Source organism: Rhododendron vialii, chromosome 9a (assembly GCF_030253575.1).
Source record: "Rhododendron vialii isolate Sample 1 chromosome 9a, ASM3025357v1".
In the NCBI taxonomy this organism is placed as follows: Eukaryota; Viridiplantae; Streptophyta; class Magnoliopsida; order Ericales; family Ericaceae; genus Rhododendron; species Rhododendron vialii.
In genome coordinates this window covers 39125636-39150351 of record NC_080565.1, presented here as the reverse complement: position 1 = coordinate 39150351, position 24716 = coordinate 39125636, and the positions used below count along the sequence as shown (strand labels likewise).

General features: G+C 37.5%; 2 protein-coding genes across 2 annotated transcripts; one reads left to right on the top strand and one right to left on the bottom strand.

Annotated features, from left to right (window-relative positions):
• Positions 1-544: 544 nt before the first annotated feature.
• LOC131299894 (uncharacterized) lies at positions 545-7137 on the top strand. Its single transcript, XM_058325467.1, has 2 exons — positions 545-751; positions 6465-7137. The coding sequence occupies exons 1-2, from the start codon at positions 545-547 to the stop codon at positions 6663-6665; spliced, it is 408 nt and encodes a 135-aa protein (XP_058181450.1). The 3' UTR covers positions 6666-7137.
• A 16588-nt stretch (positions 7138-23725) lies between these two features.
• LOC131299893 (uncharacterized) lies at positions 23726-24373 on the bottom strand. Its single transcript, XM_058325466.1, has one exon. It carries the CDS (start codon positions 24371-24373, stop codon positions 23726-23728), a length of 648 nt encoding a protein of 215 aa, XP_058181449.1.
• Between the last annotated feature and the right edge of the window lie 343 nt (positions 24374-24716).

Here is a 24716-nt window from a genome sequence, read left to right as displayed (position 1 = left end):
GTTTGAAAAATGACAAAGGCCACGCCATATAACAACCATTTATTACATTTCTGGCTTCAGAGCTCGGATGAGGTTGCTTTGCCCGCTCTTGGTCTCTCCAGTAATAACCGTTGGAGGGTGCCAAGGGATACCCTGCTTTGTATTCCACTGCCATCGGACTTGTTTTGGGAAATTGGTTTTTGTTTTGCTGGTTGAATTGAGAGAGTAGTGAAGGGAATTCGGATTACTTGGTCACGTCGAATTACATTTGGCCGCTACTAATTTCACTTGGCCACGTCTAATTACAGTTGGCGGCTAAAAATTGTACTTGGCTGCGTCGAACTGACTTGGCCGCATCGAATTGCACTTGGCCGCTACTAATTTCACTTGGCCGCGTCGAACTGCACTATGTCATGTTGAATTGGATGCGGCCAAGTGCAATTCGATGCGGCCAAGTGCAATTTGATGTGGCCAAGTGCAATTCAACGAGGCCAAGTGCACTTCTATGCGGACGAGTGTAATTTAATGAGGCCAAGTGAAATTTGATGCGGCCAAGTGCTTTTCGATGCGACCAAAAGGAATTCGTAGTGGCCCCAAGTGCAATTCGATACCAAGGAGCGACGAAGAAGCCACAACATTTTATGCCAAGGAGCTCTATCGCCAGAAGCACAAGAAATGGCTACTCTACGGCGTAGCCCTCATCTTTTTTCAAACCGGAATCATACTCCTCTTCTCCATGACTGTCATGAAGGTTCGAAATCCAAAGTTCCTGGTAAGTTCGTCGTTTGAAGATTTAATGCTCCTGTGGCGCAAAACAATGCGCCCAGGCGCACATAAAATGCACCCCTGCCGCATCCAAAGTTCCAAAAAAGGTCAAAATTTGCACGCTTGATACAAACACTCCTGAAATGCGATTTACACATGGTTTGAACCTTTGAAAAGCTTGTTCAATTTGCATTCAAGCCCAAGTAACTTCAATAAAAAATAATAATCATTCATTTATCAAGGAATGTGACCATTTTACCCTCAGTGGGTAAAAATCAATTTATTTCGGTAAAATGCCCATATGTCCTTCATTTTAATTCGGATCAAGCCCCATTATATATCAAGAATTAGAGTTTTTAAGTAATAAGACTACTTGTTTTAAATCAGATCAAGACCCTTTATATATCAATTTTAAATCGGGGCTTAAATAGTTTCGAAGCAAAATTTTGAAAGTTACGATTACAAGCACAACGTAAAAAAATTTTGAAACAATTTCTCCTACGCTTCGGTGAATTATAGACGCTCTGTGAACTCTTTGAAACACTCAAGCAATGAAGAAATACGTACAAACTAGGGATTTGATCTTCAAATGAAACCTAAAACGTGTTTTAGTCTTGGTGGCCTTGACGATTTTTGTAGTGGTCTTCTTTCTACCCAATTTTCATAAGCAAAACTTGAATTTTTTTTATAGTGGGATTACATCATCTCTTTGTACCCAAAAAACTCTATATGTTGATAGATAATGGGTTATGATCCGATTTAAAGCGAGGGACATACGAGCGTTGTACAGCAATGAATTATTTTTTTGAACCACTGAGGGTAAAATGGTCAAATCTTTTGATATACAAACGACTTTTTATCCGAACTGATTTGGTAAGAAAGAAAATTTAACAAGCATTTCAATGGTTCATACCACATGCAAATTGGAGTTCGGAAGTGTCCGGGGTATCCCTTCAAAGTTTGACGCCTTTTGAAGCTTTAATGCTCCTGAGGCGCAAAAAAATGCGCCCAGGCGCACATCAAATGCGCCCCTGGCGCATCCTACAGTCCAAAAAACGTCAAACTTTGCAAGCTTAATCCAGACAATCCTGAAATCCGATTTGCGCGTGATTTGAACCGTTAAAAAGCTTGTTCAATTTGCTTTTTAGCCCAAGTAGTTTCGATAAAAAAAAAATCATTTGTATATCTAGAGATGTGACCATTTAACCCTTAGTGGGTAAAAAACAATTTATTTCGGTAAAATGCTCATATGTTCCTCAATATAAATCGAATCAAGACCCATTATATATCAAGAATTAGAGTTTTTAAAGTAATAAGACTACTTATTTTAAATTGGATCAAAACCCATTATATATCAATTTTAAATCGCGGCTAATATAGTTTCGCAGGCAAATTTCAACAGTTACGACTACAAACACAACATAAAAACTCTTTGAAACGATTTCTCCCACGCTTCGATAAATTATAGATGCTCTATGAACTCTTTTAAACACTCAAGCAATGAAGAAATACTTAGTAACCAGAGATTTGATATACGAAAGAAACCTGAAATGTGTTTTAGTCTTGGTGGCCTTGATGATTTTTGTAGTGGTCTTCTTTCTACCAAATTTTCATAAGCAAAACTTGAATTTTTTTATGGTGGGATTACATCTTCTCTTCGTACCTCAAAAACTCTATATGTTGATATAGAACCGATTTTTGTCCGATTTAAAGAGAGCGACATACGAGCGTTTTACCGCAATGAATTATTTTTTGAACCACTAAGGGTAAAATGGTCAAATCTTTTGATATACAAATGACCTTTTATCCGAATTGATATGGTTAGAAAGAAAATTTAACAAGCTTTTCAACGGTTCCAACCACGTGCAAATTGGAGTTCAAGAGTGTCTAGGGCAGGCCTTAAAAGTTTGACGCCATTTGAAGCTTTAATGCTCCTTAGCCACAAAATAATGCGCCCAGGCGCACATAAAATGCGACCCTGCCGCATCCAAAGTTTCAAAAAAGGTCAAATTTTGAAAGCTTGATGCAGACACTCTTGAAATCCGATTTACGCGTGGTTTGAACCGTTGAAAAGCTTGATCAATTTGCTTTCTTGCCCAAGAAGTTTCGATAAAAAAAATCATTCGTATATCAAGAGATGTGACCATTTTACCCTCAGTGGTTAAAAAACAATTTAACCACTGAAAATGCTCATATGTCCCTCATTTTAAATCGGATCAAGACCCATTATATATCAAGAATTAGAATTTTTTAAGTAATAAGACTACTTGTTTTAAATCAGATCAAGACCCATTGTATATCAATTTTAAATCAGGGCTTACATAGTTTCGAAGCCAAATTTTGAAAGTTACGACTACAAACAAAACGTTAAAAAATTTTGAAACGATTTCTCCTACGCTTCGATGAATTATAGACGCTCAGTGAACTCTTTGAAACACTTAAGCAATGAAGAAATATGTACGAACTAGGGATTTGATCTTCGAATGAAACCTAAAACGTGTTTTAGTCTTGGTGGCCTTGACGATTTTTGTAGTGGTCTTCTTTCTACCCAATTTTCATAAGCAAAACTTGATTTTTTTTTATAGTGGGATTACATCATCTCTTTGTACCTAAAAAAACTCTATATGTGGATATATCATGGGTTATGATCCGATTTAAAGCGAGGGACATACGAGCATTGTACAGCAATGAATTATTTTTTTGAACCACTGAGGGTAAAATGGTCAAAACTTTTAATATACAAACGACTTTTTGTCCGAACTAATTTGGTAAGAAAGAAAATTTAACAAGTTTTTCAACGGTTCAAGCCACGTGCAAATTGGAGTTCGGAAAGGTTCAGGGCAACCCGTCAAAGTTTGACGTCGTTTGAAGATTTATTGCACCTGTGGCTCAAAACAATGCGCCCAGGCGCACATAAAATGCGCCCCTGCCGCGTCCAAAGATCCAAAAAAAGGTCAAAATTTGCAAGCTTGATACAAACACTCCTGAAATCCGATTTACGCGTGGTTTGAACCGTTGAAAAACTTGATCAATTTGCTTTCTTACCCAAGTAGTTTCCATAAAAAAAAAAAATCATTCGTATATCAAGAGATGTGACCATTTTACCCTCAGTGGTTAAAAAACAATTTATTTCGGTAAAATGCTCATATGTCCCTCATTTTAAATCAGATCAAGACCCATTATATATCAAGAATTAGAGTTTTTTAGGTAATAAGACTACTTGTTTTAAATCAAATCAAGACCCATTGTATATCAATTTTAAATCGGGGCTTATATAGTTTCGAAGCCAAATTTTGAAAGTTACGACTACAAACAAAATGTTAAAAATTTTTCAAACGATTTCTCCTACGCTTCGATGAATTATAGACGCTCAGTGAACTCTTTGAAACACTTAAGCAATGAAGAAATACGTACGAACTAGGGATTTCATCTTCGAATGAAACCTAAAACGTGTTTTAGTCTTGGTGGCCTTGACGATTTTTGTAGTGGTCTTCTTTCTACCCAATTTTCATAAGCAAAACTTGATTTTTTTTTATAGTGGGATTACATCATCTCTTTGTACCTAAAAAACTCTATATGTTGATATATCATGGGTTATGATCCGATTTAAAGCGAGGGACATACGAGCGTTGTACAGCAATGAATTATTTTTTTGAACCACTGAGGGTAAAATGGTTAAATCTTTTGATATACGAACGACTTTTTATCCGAACTGATTTGGAAAGAAAGAAAATTTAACAATCTTTTCAACGGTTCTAACCACGTGCAAATTGGAGTTCGCGAGGGTCCAGGGCAGCCCGTCAAAGTTTGACGTCATTTGAAGATTTATTGCTCCTGTGGCTCAAAACAATGCGCCCAGGCGCACATAAAATGCGCCCCTGCCGCATCCAAAGTTCCAAAAAAGGTCAAAATTTGCAAGCTTGATACAGACACTCCTGAAATCCGATTTACGCATGGTTTAACCGTTGAAAAGCTTGATCAATTTGCTTTCTAGCCCAAGTAATTTCGATAAAAAAATATCATTCGTTTATCAAGGGAAGTGACCATTTTACCCTCAGTGGGTAAAAATCAATTTATTTCGGTAAAATGCTCATATGTTCCTCATTTTAAATCGGATCAAGACCCATTATTTATCAAGAATTAGAGATTTTTAAGTAATAAGACTACTTGTTTTAAATCGGATCAAGACCCGTTATATATAAATTTTAAATCGGGGCTTATATAGTTTCGAAGCCAAATTTTGAAAGTTACGACTACAAACAAAACGTTAAAAATTTTTGAAACGAATTCTCCTACACTTCGATGAATTATAGACGCTCAGTGAACCCTTTGAAACACACAAGCAATGAAGAAATATGTAAGAACTAGGGATTTGATCTTCGAATGAAACCTAAAACGTGTTTTAGTCTTGGTGGCCTTGAAGATTTTTGTAGAGGTCTTCTTTCTACCCAATTTTCATAAGCAAAACTTGAATTTTTTTTATAGTGGGATTACATCATCTCTTTGTACCCAAAAAACTCTATATGTTGATATATAATGGGTTATGATCCGATTTAAAGTGAGGGACATACGAGTGTTGTACAACAATGAATTATTTTTTTGAACCACTGAGGGTAAAATGGTTAAATCTTTCGATATACGGACGAATTTTTATCCGATCTGATTTGGTAAGAAAGAAAATTTAACAATCTTTTCAACGGTTCAAACCACGTGCAATTTGGAGTTCGGGAGGGTCCAAGGCAGCCCGTCAAAGTTCGACTTCGTTTGAAGATTTAATGCTCCTGTGGCGCAAAACAATGCGCCCATGCGCACATAAAATGCGCCCCTGGCGCATCCTGCATTCCAAAAAAGGTCAAACTTTGCAAGCTTGATCCAGACACTCCTGAAATTCGATTTGCGCATGGTTTGAACTGTTGAAAAGCTTGTTCAATTTGCTTTCTAGCCCAAGTAGCTTCTATAAAAATAAAAAAAAAACATTCGTATATCTTGTGATGTGACCATTTTACCCTCAGTGGGTAAAAAACATTTTATTTCGGTAAATACTCACATGTCCCTCATTTTAAATTGGATCAAGACCCATTCTATATCAAGAATTAGAGTTTTTAAAGTAATAAGACTACATATTTTAAATCGAATCAAGACCCATTATATATCAATTTTAAATTGGGGCTTATATAGTATCAAGGCCAAATTTTGAAAGTTACGACTACAAACACATTGTAAAAACTCTTTGAAACGATTTCTGCTACGCTTCGATGAATTATGGACGGTCTATGAACTCTTTGAAACTTAGGCAATGAAGAAATACGTATGAACTAGGTATTTGATCTTCTAATGAAACCTAGAACGTGTTTTAGTCTTGGTGGCCGTGACGATTTTTGTAGTGGTCTTCTTTCTACCCAATTTTCATAAGCAAAACTTGAATTTTTTTATGGTGGGATTACATCATCTCTTTGTACCTCAAAACTCTATCTGTTTATATATAATGGGTTTTGATTCGATTTAAAGCAAGGGACATACGAGTGTTTTACCACAATGAATTATTTTTTTGAAAACCGTTATTGTGAAGAGTACGATGATTCCGGTTTGGAAAATGAAAAAGGCCACGCCATATAACAACCATTTCTTAAACTTCTGGCATCGGAGCTCGGATGAGGTTGCTTTGCCCGCTATTGGTCGCTCCAGTAATAACCGTTGGCGGGTGCCAATGGATTCCCAAGTTCCGAGTCAGATCCGCCACCTTCGACACGTATGATATCCCAACCACCAACACTTCCTTCACTCTTAAAACCAACATCGCACTTGAGATAAAAAACACCAATTTTGGCCCCTACAAGTACGACAGTAGCACAATCTATTTCTACTACGGCGAAGTTGAGCTTGGGAGTGCAGTTATCCTCAAATCGAAAGCCCAATTCTGAAGGACCAAAAAGTTTACCATTGAAGTGGACCTTGCTTGGAAAGATCCAGTTGGAAAGACGCAACTGGCACATGATCTAAGCTCAGGGCTTGTGCCTTTGAGCAGCCGATCGAAATTGACCGGGAAAGTGGAGTTGATGTTGATTTTCAAGAAGAAGAAGGCTGTCGACATGAATTGTACAATGGAAGTAAATACCGCAACAAAGTCCCTCCAGAATATCAGTTGCAAGTAGATACAACACAATCATCACCAGGTTTGATTTCAGTTGGGCAAACTTGGAAAAATTAGAGTGTTCGTTTGATTGTTCCTCATAGGGGTTGAGTTTGACATTTGCTACTAACGTTATGCCCCTGTTTGGGGATTTCTTCACGCTTTGCTTTACGTACTTCGGATTTGTCTAGTAGTAGATATTTACCCTCTCTTTTTTCTTTTTCTTTTTTTTGTAGAATGCAATAAAATTTCGATTCTTTCAATTCATTAGTGTTTGTAAACTAACCTATGACTAGGCCAGTCTCAACCAAATACTACTATTTGCATTGGTTTTAAGATTTGGCTATGTAAACGTAAATCTATTTTTTTTGGACAATAAAGAAAATTTTACTAACCATAGTAAAATTACAAGTAGTAAAGATACAATGATTATAAGGATAAGGAAGACTAGGCATCATAACGAACAAAACTCATCTCAATCGACACTCAATTCACCCGCTAATCCTTTGCCGCTAACTAGCCTAATAAGCCAATCAAAAAGCGATACAACCTGCAAAAACCTCTTGGAGATGACAACTGTAAATCTATTGAGGGAAACCCAATACAAAAGTAACAGTGCCTTCTTCCTTCTTCCAACTTTAAAAAGTGAAGAAATTCAGTAGATATAATTAAGTCAAATTAAATAAATGCACTGATTTGTGCTCTTTCTGACATTATTGGCTTGTTGGCCCAGGGTGGTTTGTCTAAAAAAACTAGTCGCGGGTGACAAATTCCTTTTAAGCCCAAACATGTAGGCTTATTGCATTTCAATAAGCCAATAATCTGATTGAACTTTTTTATGCCAAACCAGGCGTTAACAGTAACAAAGAACAAGATAATCAAATTTAAGTCCAGAACAAGGGCAAGTTATTTTGTGCTCCGGGAGCAGCCTCTTAAGAGTGTAAGATGGAGGAGTGTGGCTCGTGGAGGAGCAGCCTCTCACAAACGTGCAAGGGTGCGGATGCACAAAATTGAATCTAAAGGGGTGTATTCGCATATGGCCCAAATCACAGGGATATAAGTGGACTTCACCCAAGAAAAAACTGAGAACGTAAATAACTCTTCTCCAATTCTTCGTCAAGAGTCAAGACCAAAATTTACTTCTTTTTCATATTTGATCTTAAAGTACATTTTTCCTTGACTTTAACACTTTTTCTGCTTTGGAAAAATCAACTTGACCGCGTCTAACTACAGTTGGCCGCTACTAATTGCAATTGGCCTCGTCCAACTACACTTGGCCGCTTCATATTGCCATTGGCCTCGTCCAATTCGACGCGGCCAAGTGTAATAAGTAGCGGTCAAGTGCAATTCGACGCAGCTAAGTCAATTCGACGCGGCCAAGTGCAATTTGTAGCGTCTAACTGTAATTAAAGGCGCCCAAGTACAATTTGTAGCGGCCAAATGTAATTCGACGCAGCCAAGAAATCTGAATTCCCTTCACGACTCTCAATTCAACCAGCAAAACAAAAACCAATTTAAAACGAGTCCTATGGCAGTGGAATACAAAGCAGAGTATCCCTTGGCACCCGCCAACGGTTATAGCTCCGAAGCCAGAAATGTAAGAAGTGGTTGTTAAGTGGCGCGGCCTTTGTCATTTTCCAAACCGGAATCATCGTACTCTTCATAATGACGGTTATGAAAGTCCGAACACCTCAATTCCGGGTTAGTTCTGCCACGTTCGGCGCTTCCAATGTCCAAACAATCACCCCTTCGTTCAACATAACGATGAACACTGCACTTGGGGTCAAGAACACAAATTTTGGCCCTTATAAAAACGAAAACTCCACTGTCAATTTCTTCTATAAGGGTACGCCAGTTGGGAGTGCTAAAATCCCAAATTCAAAAGCCTTTCTCCGATCCACCAAAAACATAATTGTTTTGGTAAACCTGGTTAACTACCAAGCCGGGAATACCCATTGACTTTGAACGGAAAGGTGGACCTCATGTTCATTTTCAAGAGGAAGAAAGCTATTAATTTGGATTGCACCGTGAACGTCAATATCGCTACATGGCAACTCCAGAATGTCCCGTGCAACTGATGCTGATTTTAAATTGATTACATGTATTTTAATTTGTTTTCCAGAGGGGTACGTACTATTACATGTTTACTATAGTCCCCCCTTTTTTGTTTGATTGGCTACTATAGCCTGCGTTTTGGATATTCTTTCAGTTGTGTTATGGATTTTGTGATTGGAATTGAATGTTTTAGAGTCAATTTCCTTCATTGCTGTTATATAGCATCATTTTAGAGACTTGCTAATTGATATAGTTTTTTTATCTGGAAAAGTAACCATTTATTAGGAAACTTAACAAGGTAACATCAAGATCGGGGTAATATCAAGTGCAATTCGATGCGACCAAGTGCAATTTGAAGCGGCCAAGGGCAATTTGACGCGGCCAAGTGTAGTTCGATGCGGACAAGTGTAATTCGATGCGGCCAAGTGTAATTCGATGCGGCCAAGTGTATTTTGATGCGGCCAAAAAGAATTCGATGTGACTAAGTGCAATTCATAGTGGCTCAAGTGCAATTCAATGCCAAGGAGCAACAAAGAAGCCACGGCATTAGATGCCAAAGAGATACGTCGCCAGAAGCACAAGAAATGGCTACTCTACGACGTAGCATTCATCGTTTTCCAGACTGGAATCATACTCCTCTTCCCCATGACGGTCATGAAGGTCCGAAATCCCAAGTTCCGGGACAGATCCACCACCTTCGACACGTTTGGTATCCCAACCATTAATACTTCCTTCAATCTTAAAACCAACTTCGCACTTAGGATCAAGAACACCAATTTTGGCCCCTACAAGTACGACAATAGCACAATGCATATATTTCTACTATGGCAAAGCTGAGGTTGGGAGTGTTGTTATTCCCAAATCGAAAGCCCAATTCCAAAGGACCAAAAAGTTTACCATTGCACAGGACCTTGCTTCGACCAATCTAGTTTGAAATTCGCAACTGGCAAATGATCTAAGCACAGGAATTGTGCCTTTGAGCAGCCGATCGAAATTGACTGGGAAAGTGGAGTTGAAGTTGATTTTCAAGAAAAAGAAGGCTGTCGACATGATTTGTACGTACAATGGAAGTGAATACCGCAACATAGTCCCTCCATAATATTAGGTGCAAGTAGATACAACACAGTCATCATTAGTATATATGGATTTCAGTTGGCCAGAATGGAAAAAATTATAGTGTTCGTTTGATTGTTCCTCAGAGAGTTTGAGTTTGACATTTCCTAGTAAAGCCCATGTTTGGGAATTTCTTCACGTTTTGCTTTACGTACTTCGGATTTGTCCTAGTAGATATTTAGTCTCTCTTCTTCTTCCTTTTTATGTATGGAATGCAATAAAATTTCGAATCTTTGCATTCATTAGTCTCGACCAGATACTATTTGCATTGATTTTGGGATTACGTGTAGGCTTGTTGCATTTCAATAAGCCAATAATCTGACTGAATATTTTTTGGCCAAACCTGGCCTTAACAAAGACTACGAAAGAGGTAAAAAAAAAACTAATCAAATTCAAGTCCAAAACTAGGGCAAATTATTTTGTGCTCCAGGAGCAGCCTCTCAAAAGTGTAAGATGGAGGAGCATGGCTCGTGCAGGAGCAGCCTCTCACAAACGTGCGGATGCACAGAACTGAATCTGAAGAGATCTATCCGCACATAGCCCAAATCACAGGGGTATAGGTGGACTTTGCCCAAGAAAAAAATGAGAACGTAAATAACTCTTCTCCAATCCTTTGTCACAAACGATTTATTGCTGGTATCATCACATAAGAAAAAGAACATGTTCCTAAGATAGCGTCGGAATAATCCAATATGTTTAGTAAATTAAGTACCTTTTTCCTCGACTTTAACACGTGCATTTTCTCCTTTGGAAAAATCAACTTGAGAGTGTAAATTGGGGTCGGATCCAGTCCAGTCATTACCTACCAATTTCGTCCAGTTTTTTCATTTGGCCCAAATTTGTTCAGGTGTTTTGGATAGGATTGGACTGGATCAATCCGTCCCCATGTAAATTAGGGTGTTGTCAGTTGAAATTATATTTCTCTCCCTATCAGTTTGGTTTGTAATAAACACATATATTTCGAAAACTGGATTTCATGTATAAATTTTTGTTTTCACTAAGTCACTTCGAGGCGAACTCCGACCAACTCAAGCTCTGCTTATTTACCAAATGAGCCTAAATCCTTGCTCGGGCTCATTTGTCAACGCACCGAATTTAACATGTTAACCCTGACCAAACCTCGAAAAGATGATCAGGAGTGGTCCCATGAGTTTGCAGCCCTATCAACTATATCAAGTCTCTAAAACGATCCTATATAACAGAAATGAAGGAAATTGACTCCGAAAAATTCAATGCCAATCTCAAAAGCCATAACACAACTGAAAGAATATCCATAAGAGACCAACATAGGCTATAGTGGCCAATCAAACAAAAAAAAGGGGGACTATTGTAAACATGTAATAGTACGTACCCCTCTGGAAAACAAATTACAAACATGTAATTGATGTATAAAATCAAAACAATTTAACACCAGCGTCAGTTGCACTGGACATTCTGGAGTTTTCTTGTCACGATATTGACGTCCATGCTGCAATCCAAATTAGTAGCTTTCTTCTTCTTGAAAATGAACATGAGGTCCACCTTTCCATTCAAAGTCGATTGGCAAGTCAGAGGCAAAATCCCTGAATTCAAGTCACTACCTAGCTCGGTATTCCCAACTTGGTAGTTAACCAGGTTTACCACAACAATTATGTTTTTGGTGGATCGGAGGAAGGCTTTTGAATTTGGGATTTTAGCACTCCCAACTAGCGTACCTTTATAGAAGAAATTGACAGTCGAGTTTTCGTATTTATAAGGGCCAAAATTTGTGTTCTTGACCCCAAGTGCAATGTTCATCGTTTTGTTGAACAAAGGGGTGGTTGTTTGGACATTGGAAGCGCCGAACGTGGCAAAACTAACCCGGAATTGAGGAGTTCGGACTTTCATAACCGTCATTGTGAAGAGTACAATGATTCCAGTTTGGAAAAGGACAAAGGCCACGCCATCTAACAACCATTTCTTACAGTTCTAGCTTTGGAGCTCGGATGAGGTTGCTTTGCCTGCCTCTTGGTCGCTCCGGTAATAACCGTTGGCGGGTGCCAAGGGATACCCTGCTTTGTATTCCTCTGACTTGTTTTGGGAAATTGGTTTTTGTTTTGCTGGTTGAATTGAGAGATCGCAGTGAAGGGAATTCGGATTTTTTTTTTTTTTTTTGAATGTGAAGGAAATGTTGGTTGTGGTAGTGACAAGGGTTTGGGAGCAGTGGTTTATATATACAGGGAAATTTTCAGATGGAAATTAAACATCTTGTTTGAATTTGAAGTGGAGTTTAATCTGGGGAAATGGCCTGGGGGAAATATTTTATGGTTGCCAAAAGCGTCTGAACTGAACGGTTTGAGACTGGTTTTGTTTAGGGACCGATGGACCGGTATCAATATCTATATTCAACAAAAGCATATTACTATCTTTACCGCTCTATTTTACCATTCTGTTTTACCCGCTCGTTCAATTTCACCGTCTTTCTCGATAATCAATAGTTGAGTTATATTTTTAAACTTTGACAGGTAATAGTTTATTTTTAATCTGAACCGTCCAAAACACTTTTGAACTGTGCGTATGAGAGCGGTACGGGTAGACTTTTGGTTATATCTTTATTTGTTTTTTCTTTGTCAATATTGTATACATAAGTGGGGATTAGTGAAAAATTGATAAGTTAACAATCAAAGGGGTTCAATGTTTTTCTATAGACTCAAACCTCAGACCTTCCCAAGCTAAAATGTACAAATGGGCTAAGTGCCACGTCTCTTTAGTTAATTATAATATTCATGGAACCTTCTATGCTGTGTTTTGTTATTTTAATTGTTAAAATGGTGTGAGTTCGAGTTGTTAATTCCTTTATATATATTTAATTGAATCTCGAACGTGGACAATTGTATATATATTTCATTTCTCACTCTCTTTGACTTGGTCTATTCACCATAAACAAGACAAAAGAGACCGTCGCTTTGTTTGGAATCTTTTATTATTTTGACACTTGCTCCGTTTCAAATTAAGAGTCTCTTTCGGAGATTCCAACTATTTAAGGAGATATGCAATAATTATATCTATAATGTCTATTATTTCCACCATTACGCATATATTCTATCTATTTTATAACACTTATATTCACCTTTGAGGGACACTTTGGGAAAGTCACCAAAAAAAAAAATTAATTTTTGGAAAAGGACCATTATTTTAGAACAATCTAAAATGGAATAATGGACTCTCAATTTGGATCGGAGAGGGTAAATAAAAACAATATCATTGCCTTGACCAGAGTAAATTCTGCGACAAATAAACTACTCCCTCCGTCCTTTATTTATAGTCCGGTATTCCATTTTGGGCTGCCCCTTAATAAGTGTTCATTTTGTAAAGTTAGTGGGTAAAAGTTGGTGAATTATCTATGTTGTCCCTAAAAATAGATTCCATTTTAAAAAGTAAGTGCGTAAAAGTGTAATGATGATGGGTAAGTAGGGAAAGTGAAGGAAAAAGTTGATGTGAAAGGTATAATGATGATGTCTTTTTAATAAGTTAAAATTACAAAGCAGGACACTTAAAAAGGAACGGAGGGAGTACTACTTAAGATGAGACAGACAAAGTTACAAAAGCACATACTAGTATAAAAGTAAGACCCAATAAATTTGAAAAAGTAACAGAAATTCATAAAATAAACCATGACAAAATTCATTTCTCGGGTCACAAAGTTCGTAAAGAGTGTACCGTACACTCAAAAATAAAAAGAGCCACACAAAAATCACAAAATATACTAAACAGGAAATTTGTATAATAAGCCACGAAAATTCAAAAAGAGAATGTGTACTGAATGCTTTACATATATATGGAGTCCCTAACAATACTAAGTGATGTAGAACAAGTAGCAGCTGAAGTCCTTGATCAATTGGACCGGTTGAAGCCTCGGAAGTCCAAACAACTTTTAATTGCGGATTGCCCGAGTTGGCAAATTATAGACGAGCTCGAATCCGGCCCAAATTCGGTGGACTGAACCAGAATTGTGGATTTCCTTCATTTCAATTTATATTTTTGCCGTTTTAGAAAAATCTAGAACTTCAATTACTCTTAGCGTATAATTCCGTTTTAGTTAGGAAAGTTTTATTTTTCTTTCTAGTTTCCAATTTTCTTAGTTCACTTCATTTTTTAATGGTCGTTTTGCTAGGATTAGGGCTTTTTTCTTATGAAAGGGATTGTAATCACATTATGCAATCAATTTTTTATCAATAATATTTTCAGAGTTTATCTTTTAATTTCTCGAATCCCAATGCGTCACTAAAATAATATAATATATGGGCCCCCTTATGATGTACTCGAAGTCAAGGGATTGCCAAGTCCTTCAGTAGTTTACCAGAAGTTCTTGGGGTCAAATTGTTGGCTCTTATTCTTTTTCCCCCTCTTTATATATAGTACCCACCTTTTATATACTATAATTGGTTTCGTTGAAAAAGAGTTACATTGTCTATTCACAAATACTACAATTAATAAACAAAAAGCATAAAGGAAACGGTCTTATTTATGAACTGTATTAACGCATGCATAGTAAGGCTATATTTTACGAAACTGAATAATAATATACTCCTATTTTTTAAAAATAATGCACGTACATCATATCGATCGATGTGGGTACCGTCATTAATTCTTGCTTAATTATATATCGATAAATATATAGATGTCACATTAGCATGTTGTACGTGCACAATAATTATATCCTTCATTGATCGTTTTCCTTCCATGTGGATCCTGCATCTTCATATTACGCCAACGGTTGGGCCAGTTTTGTTGGTTTGTGTGAAACCTAATTCAATCTTGGTTTGTTATGTCACCGATCATGTCGGAGTTAAGACCTAAACTCGGGTATTGCGATAATTTGAGATGCAAACTGATCAATTACGATATAAACATATGCCATACCCAACAAGAATATAATACGTGCTCTTTCTTCCTTCGATACATAATGAAAACTGATTTGGTCTTCAACCAAGATCTCAGGTCCTGTAGATGATCGCTGTTAACATAATATTAGGAGATATTATTATGTTACTATGGTTTGTAGATTCTATTAATTCTTCTTGCTTCATAGAAAGTTTATTATTGATGCTTCGTTGTTAGACGAGGGTGAAGATAAATGAAAAAGAAGAGAGAGAGAGTGTGTGTGGGACCCACACAGTGGATCTACACAGCCATTTCATTTTTTGGAAATTTCTGGGCTCCCCTTTTATTGGAGCGTAGGAACCAGATTAAGGAAATTAATTCACAATAAAAAAAAAGTTGCTCGTTCAGAAAACCAAAAAAAGCTTAAATTTATAATCTTAATTGCCCGTACGTGCACTGCCTGGCAACACTTAATTAGTACTCCATTATCATGAGACATATGAGTGGAGGTGGAGCCAATTCACAATGTTAGTCTATGAGTCTAGGCTCGATTCGTTTAAAACTATAGTTTGACTCAAACACAACTCCACATATCATCAATTAGATTTCATACATAAATATCCGTGTTGAACCGAACTTTAACAACCAGAGCTCTGCTAGTTTACCAAATGAGCTTAAAATCTTGGCTCGAGCTAATTTAGTAACTTAGCAAACTGAGCTACAATGAACCCTGGCCATGCAAATCAAACTACTGAAATGATCCTACAAGAGCAATGAAGGACATTGACTCCGAAATATGAAATATCCATTACAAGAAAATCATACGTTTAATGCAATCTTGTTTATTCAAAACACAACTGGAAGAATATCCATGCGTAAGTGACCAACGTACATGGGCTATAGTAGCCGATCAAAAAAAGAACAAAAAAATTATTAGTATTGAATATCAACAGAAAAATTAACACTAGCTAGCATCAGTTGCACTGGATATTCTGGAGTCCCTTCGTCGGGATATTGACATCCATGGTACAATCCAAATTAATAGCTTTCTTCTTCTTGAAAACGAACATGAGCTCCACCTTTCCGTTCAAAGTCGATTGGCCAATCAGAGGCAGAGTACCTGAATTCAAAATATTAAACATTAATTCGGTACTGTTCCCTGCAGCTGCTGGGTCAACCAGGTTTGCCGCAACATTGATTTTTTTGGTTGTTCTGAAACCAGCCTTTGAATCTGGGATTTCAGCGCTCCCGACTCGTGTACCGTTGTAGAAGAAGTAGATAGTGGAGTTTTCATATTTATAAGGGCCGAAATTGGTGTTCTTCACTCCTAGTACGGCGTTCAACATCAGGTTGTACGAAGGGGGGTTTGTCGTCCCGTTTGTTTGGACACTGAGAAGGCCGGACCTAACCCGGAATTGTGGCGTTCGGACTTTCATAACCGTCAGTGAGAAGAGCACGATGATTCCGGTTTGGAAAATGACAAAGGCTACGCCGTACAACAGCCATTTCTTACGTTTCTGGCTTCGGAGCTCGGATGAGGTCGGTCTGCCCGCCTCTTGGTCACTCCGGTAATAACCGTTGGCGGGTGCCAAGGGGGACCCTGCTTTGTATTCCTCTGCCATATATAGAACTTGTTCGGGAAATGGGGTTTTCTTTTTGTGTGTGAATGTGGAGGATATTGTTGGTTGGGGTAGTAGTACTGACAATGGTTTGAGAGCATACAGTTGTATACACAATATATATAGAGGTAAAGTTTCAGATGAAAAACACCGGCTTAATTTGAACTGGTCTGGGGAAATAATAGTATATGGTTGCCAAAAGCGCGTCTGAGGGCCTGTGTTTGAAGCTTGACTTTGGAGCTTAGTTTTGTTCAATTCAACATTTGTCTGCATTTATATATTAACACTTAATTTACTTATCAAAATATAGTAATGGTATGTAACCTTTTACGTACGCTGAGTTTTGTCATTGTAGTTGTAAAAATGGTTTGTCGAGTTGGGGTGAGGTACATACATAGCTTTTAATTTTGGTTATAAAAGAGAGAGTGTGACACGACTTCCCCGTGGATGAATCATAAGTTTTCTTGCCTATTCCCAATATTGTATACATCAGCGGGAATTAGCCGAATATATATTAGTAGGTTAGTTTATAAAAGATTTCAGAGGCTAATTCATAGCCTTGAATCTCAAATGCTCACGATCGGACTTGAACATATGGCCAACTGACTAGGCGCACTAGAGCCCATTGGCATACATGTAATAGTTGGCATAGCCAAAATCCGCGACGTTCTCTAGAATTTTCAAATGACTGAATGAGGTTAGCTAGGTTGTTGACCTCTTCTTACTTTCAACCTTAGAAAATTATTGTTACTTTCAACCTTAGAAAATTCCGACGTGCGATAGAGATGGCAGCTGTAGACTTACGTACACAGCTCTAAATTCAGACGTGTGTCCCGGCCCCTTGGGAAGCTAACGGAACAGAGTAAACTTAAGCCGGCCGTGTTGGTTTGGAGAATATGTTATCCGGCGTTTTAGAAACATCCTCTCTTGTAGTGTTTCAACTTTTAAGCCAATGTTAAACCAACGTATTAATTTACTAATATCCTTTTAAAAGAAATTGTGCCAATAGATTGAGACGGACCCTTTTGAACATATGCTCTCCGTTAGGATGGTATGGCAACATAAAGTCTTGGATTCGAAGGAAGATTAATTTTTTTAGTTAACAGAGTTTTGCTATATGTAGTTGAATTTTCTTTTTGTAGCTAGTCCATAATTTCACAAGCTAAACAAATAAAAAAAATTTAATGCTGTTAATTTCATGAATATGAAATTAATACATTTAGCCCATCCGCAATGGACATAGAGCACAATACCTACACCAATAAAAAAAAAATTTGTTTCTCGTAGTTTTTACACACACACACGCATATATATCTTTCAAAATGAGTGTGAGCTTTGTTCAAGTTAATATTTTTAGGTGTTCAAATATGTTTTACCTAAATTTATGGGTGTTCATAATGTATTGATTGAGTGTTCAAATAAAGCGTAAACTAAAAATATTGCTACAAAAATTCCAAAAAAAAAAAAACTTTAGGTATTCAACTGCAGCCGCAGCCGATAGTGAAAATATGAACAGAAGTAATTTTTTTTATTTGGAATATTGCATGTCTTTTCCTAATAAAGTAAATTTGTGGAATAAAGGGAGTACTATTTAAAGTTCATTTGGACTAGCTTCGAGTATCTTTATAAATAAATAAAAAAATCAAATTTAAGAAAATAACAATCTAAAACTAAATGACGTGATACTACGTAGGAACATTGATTGTAATCTACCTCATAATAAATTTATCATAAATATCTGCTCTATCGCAATCAACCCACCTTTACTCATGCAGGAACAAACACTGAATTTCCGTTGCCTAAAGTCGTATAGGATTTGGTCTAACCTTTATTCAGGAACGAATGCAAAATTTTAACGTTTAGTGGGCTAATTAACATTAAAAAACAATTATAACATATGCAAGGCCATATTATATTTTCCAATACAAATCGTAAAAATCCTAGTACAAATATGATCACACACACACAAATGTGTGTGTGTTTATATATTTGTGTGTGTGTGTATTTATTTATTTCCAATAAACCTATTCAATTACTTAAATATGCTCATCTATGATCTCAGGTGAATACAATCATGTGTATTCCTATCCACCGAAAAAGCAAAACAACATAACAAGAATACAAATATTGCTAAAAATAACAACCCTACTTCCATAAATTAAGGAGTGTTTTTCATCTGTGAAAATTTCCCTCTTTATATTCCCCTGCTCCTAAACCATTTTCACTTCCACCACCAACGTTTCCGTCACCTTCCCAAAGAAAGTATCCAAAATCCCTTCACTACTTTCTAAGCCAACCCGGGAAACAAAAATCTAGTATTTCCGAACAAGTTTATTGGCAAGGGAGTTAATCCGATCTCTGACGCCAACGAAAGAAGAAATTGTTGTTTTACTGCGTGGACTTTGTTATTTTTCTCACCGGAATCATCATACTCTTCTCAATGACGGTTCTGATCTCCGAAGTCCACAATTCCAGCTTAGATCCGCCACGGTTGATGCTATCAATGCCCGGACTTCTTTTCTCGACAACACCACCTCCATGCCTTCATTGAACGCAAGGATCAACGCCGTACTTGCAGTGCAGAACACCTATCACGGCCCTTACAAATATGAAAACTCCACTATCTACTTCTTCTTCGATGGTACGCTAGTTGGTGGGCTGAACCAGAATTACGTTGCGGTCAAGACTCACCACCCTAAAGTCATGACTGATTGTGGATTTCCTTCATTTAGGCCTTCAATTTAATATTTTTCAATTACTCTTAGCGTACAATTCCGTTTCAGTTGGGAAAGTCTAATTTTTCTTTCTAGTTTCCAATTTTCTTAGTTTACTTCATTTTTTTATGGTAGTTTTGCTAGGATATATTACGGCCTTTTTCTTATAAAAAGGATTGTAATCATATTATGCAGTCAATTTTTTATCAATAATATTCTCAGAGTTTATCTTTTAATTTCTCGAATCCCGATGCGTCACTAAGATAATATAATATATGGGCCCCCTTATGATGTACTCCAAGTCAAGGGATTGCCAAGTCCTTCCATAGTTTACCAGAAGTTCTTGGGGTCAAATTGTTGGCTCTTATTCTTTTTCCCCCTCTTTATATATAGTACCCACCTTTTATATACTATAATTGGTTTCGTTGAAAAAGAGTCACATTGTCTATTCACAAATACAATAAATAAACAAAAATATATTAGCATATAGCTAGGAAACGGTCTCCTCTAATAAAGTCTCCTTAAATATCCTTCTACACTACTAAATTAATGAAGCACGCGAGTCTTATATATGAACTGTATTAACGCATAGTAAGACTATATTTTACGAAACTGAATATTAACATACTCCTAATTTTAAAAAATAACATGCAGTCATGCACGTACATCATATTGATGTGGGTAACGTCATTCTTGCTTAATTATATATGGATAAATATGTAGGCAGCATGACCTCAGGTCCAAGCTCCTCTTTGGTAGATATGATGAATGGTTGGTGTCCTAGCCCTTCGACCTAGTTTGCACAAGCAATGCACGTCTAAAGGATCTGGCCGAAGGTTCTCCGGGAAGACCCTCCGGCGAGAGGATGAGAAAGTGTAGAGAGAGGGCAAAGTATTCTAGGGTTTTTAGTGTAAGTTATAGTGTACCTCTCTAGGGTTGCCATCACTTGATATTTATAGGGTACCTACTTGTTGCTTGCTCCCCAAGCAAGCACATGTGCCTCACACGAGTCGGTCGACGTCACTCTGACGTCAGGATTAGGGTTCCGAAAGCATCTGAAATATGAGCTGACACCCCATGTGCATTCATGATTATCTGATTGTGTAACCGCTCGGATGACGTTACGGTCGAGGCGGTTGCAACCACGTGGGTGAGCTGGCGCTTCGTTCGTACCCGATCCTATCTGTCGGGCACACTCGATCCTATCTGTCGGGCACATGGTGCCGAGCGCTAAGGATTCGTTCTCAATCATGGTGAATCAGCCCCTAGTTAGTACTGCCAAGCACGCATGTTGCCGCTTACAGCCTGTCGGACCTTTATGTTCGGCGAACCCGACCTATCTGGCAAGATGGTTCGATTGCTTCACCGAACACGGATCTATCATGCTTGATCTGTGATGTTTGGCCTACTACAAAATATATAGATGTCACATTAGCCTGTTGTACGTGCACAATAATATATCCTTGAATGATCGTTTTCCTTCCATGTGGATCCTATATATTGTCTTCACATTACGCCAACAATTGGGGTCATTTTTCTTGGTTTGTGAAACCTAATTCAATCTTGGTTTGCTACTTCACCGACAATGTCGGAGTTAAGACCTAAACACCGGTATTACGGTAATTTGAGATGCAAATGATCAATTAGGATATAAAACTATGCCATACCCAACGAATATAATTAATATGTGCTCTTTCTACATTCGATACATAATGAAAACTGATTTGAGCTTCAGCTAGCCAAGATCCAAGATCTTAGGTCGTGTAGATGATGACTGTTAACATAATATTACGAGATGCAAGTTTCTTCTGCTGCCCGTTTACTGGATTTCAATGTTGCGCGTTTGCTGGAAAGTTTATTGTTGGCCATTTGCTGGATTCAATGTTCAGGATTATCACTATCTGTTGGCCCCTGTTGTCAAATTTGCACTGAATTCTGAAAGTGTGTAGTTGCTACTGACATAACTTGTTGCTGCTACTGATATACCTACTGTTGCTGCTGCTGATCTGCTCTTGCTTTAGTAAAAGCCTAATACTACCACCATTTTGATTACCCATTCGGAAAATCCATTCTGATGCAAGGGCTGCAAAGTGCCCTTCTGCCAAGTCGATTATCTCCAATTGGGTTCAATGGAATCTTGCTTTGACATTCTGTCCTAATCTTAATGGGAAGTTTTTCAACTTCCACTTATTGCTTTGTATGCCTAACTGGGTTCTCTAATTGTGTTTTGGTTGGGTTGATTTCTTATCAATCCTTGGGCTTGAATAGCATATGATTGTTGTGGGGTAGGGTGCCAACCTCGTTGGGATGTTACTCTCACATTGTGATGCTACATTTTCTCGCCCTTTTTATCGATGTACTTCATCCATTTTAATGAAATATATCTTTTTCGCCATTCAAAAAAAAAAACATAATATTACGAGATACTCCTTCCGTCCCAAATTCTTTGTCCGGTCCGCAAAACGGAGTGTTAAAAATAATACAATTTTTGCAACAAAAAAATCAAAAGTTTTTCAACAACTTACTAGATATCAATAAGTATTTTTAATTTGTGAAAAAAGTTTGAATTTTTTCTTGAAAAAATTGTATTATTTTTAACACTCCGTTTTGCGGACCGAATAAAGAATTTGGGACGAAGGGAGTATTATGTTACCATGTTTTTTAGGTTCTATTCTTCATGCTTCTTAATTAGTACTAGTTTATTATTCACGTTTCCTATAGTTAGTCTTGGTATCTTTATAATGCATGTTTCTTAGTTGGTTCAGGTTTCTTAATCACCAAGTCATGTATGTAGTCTATATTAAGAAATGCTAGGGTTATGTTTTAAAGGCAATCAATGGAGTGATTTTTCAGTGTCGAGCGGGTATATCCTAAATAGTACCCATTTGGCACATCCGAGCCGTCTGATACATTTTTGGACAGTTCAGATTGAAACCCTCTCTCTCCTCTCATTCCAACATTTCCTCTCTCCTTTCTCTCTCTCCAAATCTAAGCCGTTTAAACATGCAATGGATGGCTCGGATGCCCGACACTACAAGAAAAATTGCATTGGGTGACGAATGAAAATCGTCGCAAATTGTATGTTTTTCGTCACAAATAATATAGGTGACGAAAAAAAATTTGTCGACTAAAGGTTATCGAGGATTCCTACCTGGTGACGAAATCTATTTTTCGTCACCTATAGTGCCTTTTGGTGACGAAAAATTTCGTCACGGAAAAATGACTTGGTGACGAAATTTTCTTCGTCACCTATTAATATTGTGCTTTTTTGATGACAAAAAATTTCGTCACAAATTATTCTCTTTGACTCGTCAAAGGTGACCCATCGGTGACGAAATTTTTCGTCGCGAAAGACATTCTTATATGTGAAAAAAATCTCACTTTCTCGCTCCTGCGGGGTTTCGAACCCGAGTCTCCAAAGTTTTGCACACAATCTTTAACCAACTACACCACACAAACTTTTCAGCATATGTTTGAAATATCTAATATATAACACATACATTGAACATTAAAATATATTTTGAACGGTATTTTGAACTATTAAACATTAAAATTAGCAATTTTAATAAACATGAAAGTCATAGCTTTTTATGTTATTGGTCAAACCCAATTTAAATTATCTCAATCGGAGTTCTGAGCAAAGAGTTATGCCCGAAATATATGTGGTGACAAAGCGTAATTCATAAATTTCGTCACCAAAGGATAAATTTTTCGTCACTGAAAATGTAAAAAGAAGACGAAAATATTTTTCGTCGCCAAATTGGTTCATTTGGCGACAAAATATTTTTTCCGTCACCGAATAGTTATCTTTGGCGACAAAAAATAATTTCGTCTCCTTTTTTACTCTTTTGGCGACGAAAATTTTATTTCGTCACCAAATAGGAGCCTTTGGTGACAAAAATATCTTTTTCGTCGCTAAATAGTTATAATTTGTGACAAATTAATTTCGTCAAGGAAATTATCAAAACAGTAACGAATTTATTTTTTTGTCGCCAAATATACTCATTTAGCGACGAAATTAAATTTTGTCGCCACTTTTTCGTCATTAAACATACTTTTTCTTGTAGTGCGAGTGGGCACCACGTGGTAACCGCTCGGCACTGAAAAATTTTCCCATTCAATGATACATGAATGAAAGCACCTTTCTTGTCAAATCACTTTTCAAACAACGATGATGAGAGTTGTGTATCGTGAAAGAAGATGTTCAACCGAACTTTAACAACTGGCGTTCTTCTAGTTTACCAAATGAGCTTAAAATCTTGGCTCAAGCTAATTTGGTAACTTAGCAAACTGAGGTACGTACAATGAACCCTGGCCAAATCAAACTTCTGAAATGATCGTACAAGAGCAATGAAGGACATTGACTCTGAAACATCCATTACCAGAAAATCATATGTATAATGCCATCTAGTTTATTCAAAACACAACTGGAAGAATATCATCCATAAGTGACCAACATACATGGGCTATAGTAGCCGATCAAAAAAGGAACAAAAAAATTAATATTATCAATTGCACTGGATATTCTGGAGTTCCTTCGTCGGGAGATTGACATCCATGGTACAATCCAAATTAATAGCTTTCTTCTTCTTGAAAACAAACATGAGCTCCACCTTTCCGTTCAAAGTCGATTGGCCAATCAGAGGCAAAGTCCCTGAATTCAAAATATTAAACATTAATTCGGTACTATTCCCTGCAGCTGCTGGGTCAACCAGGTTTGCTGCAACATTGATTTTTTTTGTTGTTCGGAAACCAGCTTTTGAATCTGGGATTTCAGCGCTCCCGACTCGTGTGCCGTTGTAGAAGAAGTAGATAGTGGAGTTTTCGTATTTGTAAGGGCCAAAATTGGTGTTCTTCACTCCCAGTACGGCGTTCAACATCAGGTTGTACGTAGCGGGGTTTGTCGTCCCGTTTGTTTGGACACTGAGAACGCCGGACCTGACGTGGAATTGAGGAGTTCGGACTTTCATAACCGTCAGTGAGAAGAGCACGATGATTCCAGTTTGGAAAATGACAAAGGCCACGCCGTACAACAACCATTTCTTGCTTTTCTGGCTTCGGAGCTCAGACGAGGTTGCTCTGCTCGCCTCTTGGTCGCTCCGGTAATAACCATTGGCAGGTGCCAAGGGAGACCCTGCTTTGTATTCCTCTCCCATTGGGCTTGTTCGGCAAATGGTGTTTTCTTTGTGTGAATGTGGAGGAAATATTGTTGGTTGAAGTAGTAGTGGCAATGGTTTGAGAGCAGTTGTATAGGAGTATATATAGAGGTAAAGTTTCAGATGAAAAACATCTTCTTTGAACTGGTCTGGGGAAATAATTTATGGTTGCCAAAAGCGCATCTGAGGGCCTTGGTTCCGAAGCTTGACTTTTGAGCTTAGTTTTGTTCAATTCAACATTTGTCTGCATTTATTAACATTATCAATGGATCCTACTTATAAAAAATGGTATGGAACCTTTTATGCTGAGTTTTGTCATTGTAGTTGTAAACATGGTTGTCGA